The sequence below is a fragment of the Myotis brandtii genome, unplaced genomic scaffold (genome assembly GCF_000412655.1).
Source record: "Myotis brandtii unplaced genomic scaffold, ASM41265v1 scaffold1087, whole genome shotgun sequence".
In the NCBI taxonomy this organism is placed as follows: domain Eukaryota; kingdom Metazoa; phylum Chordata; class Mammalia; order Chiroptera; family Vespertilionidae; genus Myotis; species Myotis brandtii.
In genome coordinates, this window is record NW_005353698.1 from 1,657,426 (window position 1) to 1,664,540 (window position 7,115).

Below are 7,115 nucleotides of genomic sequence, written 5' to 3' on the forward strand. Positions count from 1 at the left end.
GTGTTACAGAAACTAAATCTTAAAATGTGAAAGAAAGAGAGGGAAAGATGGGAGGAGAAAAAGATGAAGGAATGGAGGGAGGGAGGAAGAAAGGAAGGAAAGAAGAAAGGAAGAAGGGAGGCAGGGAAGAAAAGAGAAGGGGGGTGGGTAAAATATGTGCTTCTTCAGGGCTGGTATTTAGCATGCAGATGCTAACATGGCTGCGCAAGTTGTTAAAATATTGAAATAATCTTATACCATTTGGCCATTGCTTCCCTGAACTCCCTAAGTGGCCCCTTTCCTAATAATGGGGTAATCCAAGCATGAAGACCTGGCACAGGGGGTGCTGCCAGCCTCTGCTTTAGCTCCAGTCCTGGCATCTGGTCGCCACAGTCAGTGCCTGTGCCTCAGCAGGGGTTCGATGCTTTGAACAGCACCTCTGGGTTTACCCAACTGAATCCCCAAGTAGCCCGTGTAGAGAAGAGACACATTCTAGGACCTGAGTCACCTTACCTTTGATGTGGCAGACCCTTCTGGGATGGGGGGTGTGCCTGACTAGATAACAACTTCCATTTCTAGACACACTGTGGCTGCCTTTGCTCTCAAATTGAGGAGTAGATGCTGGGGTATTGAGGCTCATGTTCACGGAGTGTTGGTTTCTCCCTCTCCACTGTTGCCACAAAATGCCTTGGGGTCTACCTTAGCCTGGCTTCCACTTCCAAAGGTGCTCATACCCTGAAATCACAGAATGACAATCGTTCCGTCAAGGGGTTCTTGACATTTTCTTACACAGCAATTATTTCTCCACCTTCTTTGTTTGCACTAAATTATTTCTCGTTTCAAAGCAATGTGAAGCTATTCTGCTTTTGGACCACATTTTTTGTAAACTTTGAAATCAATCTAGGCATGGGTGGAACAGAAAAATTTTCTCCTGGAAAAATCAAAACATTTGAGAGAAACTTAGAGTATATTCTATATTGAATTGCATTTAAGGTCACTTGGTTGACTTTCCAACATAAAAATAGATAACATCGCCCTAACCAGTTTGGCTCAATGGATAGAGCGTCGGCCTGCGGACTCAAGGGTCCCAGGTTCGATTCGCATTTAAGGTCACTTGGTTGACTTTCCAACATAAAAATAGATAACATGGTTATTATCAATTTTAATATAGTAAATTACAATAATAGTTTTAAAATACAATACCCATGAAAGTGCTTTACATTAAATTAACTTTAAATAAGGACCTTTCCTATTGTACTTTAGTAAAATCTGCATCTTAAATTTGTGTCATCTTCTGAGAAGATGGTAAAATCTGAAGAAGAAAAAAAGCCCAATAGCAAAAGAATGATATGACATTTACAAGCTGCAGAACCTTTGGCATGTTGTTCTTTGCAGTATTCAGTACTATTTAATGATATTCCCTCAATCACTCAGCAATCATTTATTAGGCACATACAGTGCCATAGTCCTAAGGGATAAAAGATAATGTTATGGCTCTTGGGGAATTCACAATCATTTGGGAAAGAAAATTTCTGGATTAGGAACCTAAGAAAGAGTTATTTAACTTTTCTTAAAGATGGTATACTGGTCTTGAAATTTAAGAAGGAGTTTTTTGTGTGTTCATTGTATGTTTTCTATCTTACATAAAAATCTTATTTATCACAGCACTATTAGGAAATATACATTTTATTTTTAACCGAGGCAGGGAGTTTTTCTGGTCAGAATAATTTGCGGTGTCAAAATATTTCCATATTCTAGAAAGTGATTTCAAGAATTTGTTGGGGCAGGTATTTTTAGTTCATTGACTATCTTTCTAGGCTAGAGTAATCTGTATTCAAGCTTTTCAAGGTATATATTCAGAGTGTATGGTATAGTAATTACTAGCCCTGTTGCCACAAAACATCTGATTTTCATAAATTATAAAATTATTCTGGCTGAATAAAATATATTTCAATATTTTAAATTCATAAAGTGTTACATAACAATAAATATATTTTCTTATTGTTACTTATGAGTAATTAGGAGGTAGTTCTAGCCTCTTTGTGAAAATTAAACCTTAAACTTACTCGTTCTTCTTTCTATGTGAGACTTTTGTACAATCAGGTCGGTAAATTAATTTTTTTTTGTATTGGGGAAAAATGGCACAGTAGGCAGTTTGGAGAGTGAAAAGGATGTAGAGCTATAATTAAAAAGTGGGATTTATGGTCCCAGCTTTGCCATTAATGAGCAAAGTAACCATGGGTGGCTTGCTTTATGTCCTAGGTTTTGGCTTGCTCATTTGAAACCCGTAAGTCATTACATGTCTGCTGGAATATTTAGCTATCCTACGATGTGTTTTTCCCACATTAACTCTCTTAGTTAATTTGAAGGATAGTGAAGTACTTTAAATTCTGGTATAAAAGGTAAAAAAGCAAACAGTGCAAAGAATTATTCTTCCTCCTAGAAAATTGCAGAGTAGTCTGAAATTCATCTTGCTCTTATATTTCAAAAGGTATACAGTGCTTATAGAAAATTTAATAATCTGATGTTATAGCTTTTATTGTTTCTATTAAAAGTTTCAAAATAATGTTAAAGTAATAAAGGTAAAGTATAAATATTTTATCCTCATATATCATTTAAAGTTCTACAAAACTTAACATATACATTATGTACTATTGTATGTCTTATTTAAACTTCAAAGTTTTTACAGGTGAAGTAAGTGAATAACTCAGGACAAAGCTATACTTTGATTTGTTCTAGAAAGTAATATAATGGTTATAAAATAAAACTACCCTCAAACTTGAGGAAAAGCAAAATTATGTTTTTCTCTGTGCAAGACACTGTCGAAAGAATGAAAATTAAGGGAGAAAATATTTGCAAAACACAGACTGAGATAAAGGACTTGTAACCAAAATATACAAAGAGCACTTAAAACTCAACAGTAAGAAAACAAATAGCCCAATTAAAAACTGGGCAAAAAATCTGAACAAACACCTCGTCAAAGAAGATCATCAGATGGCAAATAAGCATGCATATGAAGAGATACTCAACATCATTGTCATTAGGGAATAAAAAATTCAAACAACAATAGATACCACTATATATGTATGAGAATGGCTGAAGTCCAAAACACTGACAGCAACAAATGCTGACAAGAATGTGGAGCATCAGGAACTCTTATTCTTCTTAGGGGGATGCAAAATAGCACAGTCGCTTTGGAAGACATATTGGTAGTTTCTTACAGAGATAAACAGTTTTACCATGTGACCCAGCAATTAGGTTCTTTGGTGTCTACCCAAAGAGTTGAAAGCTTATGTCCACACAGAAACCTACACATGAATGTTTATTCATAATTGCCAAAATGGAAGGTGTCCTTCGACAGTGAATGGATAAACTGTGGTACATCCATACAATGGAGTACTCTTCAGTGCTAGAAAGAAATGAGTTATCAAGCCATGAAATGACATGGAGGAAACTTAAATGCTTATTGCTAAATGAAAGAAGCCAATCTGAAAAGACTACACATTGTATGATTTCAACTACGTGACATTCTGGAAAAAACAAAACAATGCAGTGAGTAAAAAGATCAGTGGATACCAGGAGTCCCAAAGGGAAATGGGGAGTAATGAATTGGTGGAGCACAGGGATTTTTAGGGCCGTGAAACTAATCTATACTATACTGTTCTATACTGTAATAGTGGACACAGGACATTATGTATTTGTTGAAATTCATAGAACAAAGTAAAGTGAACTCTAATGTAAACGATGGACTTTTTGTTAATAATAATGTACAATATTGGTTCAGCAGTTGTAGCAGCTTTACCACACTAACGCAAATGTTAATAATCGGTGAAACTTGGCAGGGGGGATTTATACAGGGTGTCTCTCCAAAATGTAAACACACTTTAACAGCTAATAGCTCAATTGATGTTTCTTTCTTTTTAGATTTAATCTATTATGCCTTTATAATTATTCAAAGTGTGTATACACTTTTGGGGGGATACCTTGTATGTGGAACTCACTGTACTATCTGTTCAATTTTTCTGTAAGTTTAAAAACTACTCTACAAATAGTCTTTGATTTTTTTAAAATCTACCTTCATAGCCTGAAGAAAAGCAAAACTATTTTGCCTACTATTAATAATGACTACATCTTTCTCTTTCACTTGTTGTCTGTACTGATTTCAACACTTTAATTCACTGATAATATTGTCCAGTGATTTTCATGGATATCTTTACAAAGTCCATGGATTGCTTTGGACTATTTCTCTATTAAGATTTCTCTTTATAACAAGCATTAATTTTAGGTTGTAATTTTTAAGACTTATAAACACAGAAGAAATTAAAGAATTATTTATTCTCATACAAAAAGGTAGATATTTCTTCCCCAAAGACAAGAGAAATATGAAAAGGATATATTATTAAAATAAAGAATTAATACAAAATAAAGAATTAACAGGAGTGGATACCAGGAAATAAATTATTTATTAATTGATAAACATTATCTTTATTGGTGAATCGTAAATCTTATTTACTTTGTAATGAAGTGACTAAAATTTTTTCTAAATCAATATTAGAGAAACCCATCAATGCAAAACTGGTCAATGTATGTCATGGATGGATTCTGTAGACTAACTCAGTTAGAGTTATTTATACAAATGGGCTATGGATCACTTATGATGGCTCAAATACAGTTTAGTGATAAATAATAGGTGTATTTTGAGAAAACACACAAGGAAAACAAAAAACACGCACTTGTTTCCAGTATTTTAGCTTAATAGGTATTTGCTATATAATATTGAGCAACAGTGCTCAGCCTATTTTCCCCACCATGATAAGCATAACAGATGATGTTCACATAAAAGGCAGATTCCCATCATGTGTTCAGCTTTTAAAGAATGCATCCCCAAATTGTGGGGAAGCAAAGTACTAAAAACAAATTTTCAATCACCACAACTATGGTGTGTCAGTAACTGTTGCTCAGAAGAGCTTTCTAAACAGGTTTTAATGCCAATGTTCCCAATCAGGTAAGCACGTGGCATTGCAACCAAAGCCAGAGATACTGTTAGAAAATCACCCTTCTTGGTATTAATAATTCCTTTTAAAAACTAAATAATTTGTGAGCATAAATATTTTGGTTATTATCAGTAAATATCCAGAGTCTCAGCTCACTACCTGTGTATTGCAAAAACTAGGCTGAGACCTCCTGACTTCAAAGACACACCCAAAAGATTTGCTGAGTAAAAGTAGCTGCATTCCATTTATAATTCTATTTTAATTGTGATGCTAACACTCTGAAGAGGAAAAGAAAAACCCATCTAGAGGTAACTCTGTGGAGAGAGCTAATTAAAATTACTATTCACCTTTCAGAGAACTGTGCAAGTACTTCTGGGACAATATTTCCTTCCCTGTAATCTCTTGAATTTAGATGCTATATAATAAAACCCTAATATGCAAATCGACCAAACGGTGGAACGACTAGTCCAGTGATGGTGAACCTTTTGAGCTCGGCGTGTCAGCATTTTGAAAAACCCTAACTTAACTCTGGTGCCGTGTCACATGTAGAAATTTTTTGATATTTGCAACCATAGTAAAACAAAGACTTATATTTTTGATATTTATTTTATATATTTAAATGCCATTTAACAAAGAAAAATCAACCAAAAAAATGAGTTCGCGTGTCACATCTGACACGCGTGTCATAGGTTCGCCATCACTGGACTAGTCACTATGATGCACACTAACCACCAGGGGGCAGACGCTCAACAGAGGAGCTGCCCACTGGTGATCAGTGCCCTCCCATAGGGGGAGCACCGCTCAGCAAGAAGCTGGGCTCACGGCTGGCGAATGCAGCAGTGGTGGTGGGAGCCTCTCCTGCCTCCACTACAGGTGGGCGGTAAGGAGCGAGGGGACCTGGACTACAAGAGCCCTGGACTGCGAGAAGGATGTCTGATTACCGGCTTAGGCCTTATCCCCTAAGCCAGCAGGCAGACATCCCCTGAGGGTTCCCGAACTGTGAGAGGGCACAGGCCAGGGCCAGGCTGAGGAACATCCTCCCCCCGACCCGCCATCCCTGAGTGCACGAATTTTGTGCACTGGGTCTCTAAATGATTGAATTTCCTTTAAATTACAAAATCCTCAAAATAGGTGGTTTTCAAAGTATTAGTAATCCTTCTGGTCCTAACTCTGGCCATTGTTACTTAGAAAAATACCACACATCTGCATTAAATATTAATATTTTAGGTCCAAAATAGCACATATGTAAAATTTATGCTTACAAAAGGAGAACATTATATCTGCTCAATGAACAGCTAAAGTTACTATGAATCCCTAGGGATGCAAAGATTATTATTTAGGTGATGAAGGCTGAACCATTTTGCATTTTCAGGCCCACTAGCCTAGAGTGCAGGACCCTGAGATCTTCCCATGGCTTCTTCCCTCACTTCAGCTGTCACTATAACGAGACTTTCTCCACAAGGCTTCTTTTCTCTTCTCTAAAGTAGTTCCCACCACTATCCCAGCCTCAGTCACTCTCTACCCTGACCCTCCTTAAGCTGTCTTCATAGTGTGTCATTCCCTGACATATTTTTTTACATTTCCTTGTTTATTTTCTGCTTCTCTCTAGTCCAACTTTCCACCTCTGTATTCCCAGTACCTATCACATAGTATATGCTCAATAAGTATTTATTAAATGAACTTAAATGTTTCCCACAAAATAAATGTCTTTATCTCATAAACTTAGCATATTTATTTGTATGATCTCCTCAAAATAGGTGGCTACTCTAAAAGATAATACTTTACGTTCTCAAAACAGACTTATTTGGCTTTTACATAGTCTTGAGAAGAAGATGAACTTGAGTCATTAACTGAATCACACCTAAAAGTTCTGAAGATTATCTTTAAATGGTGTATTTAAAGTTGTACCTGAGGACAGTTTTAAAAGAAGGCAGTCTGGTCGACAGGAACTCAAGGCTGTTGATACCCTTCAAGCCTCAAAATAGGTCTATACTGACTTGTCGTTAATTTCCTTAAATGTTTGCACTTGAGCAGGGAGTTTTTAATTGGCAGAGACAGTCTAATGTCTAAGGCTTCCAGAAGAATATAGCTGTCTCCCTCCAGGTTCTCCCACTCTTGCTCCAAGGAGCCTGCGTGGCTCCC

General features: G+C 36.4%; 1 protein-coding gene across 1 annotated transcript in view; it reads right to left on the reverse strand.

Annotated features, from left to right (window-relative positions):
• The window catches only part of LOC102247590 (chromosome unknown open reading frame, human C4orf17), a 28,206-nt gene extending 27,587 nt beyond the window's left edge, over window positions 1-619 (reverse strand). The window contains exon 1 of the mRNA XM_005857247.1: window positions 493-619. Coding sequence (XP_005857309.1) covers window positions 493-619 — 127 coding nt within the window. The remainder of the gene's footprint in view (window positions 1-492) is intronic.
• Between the last annotated feature and the right edge of the window lie 6,496 nt (window positions 620-7,115).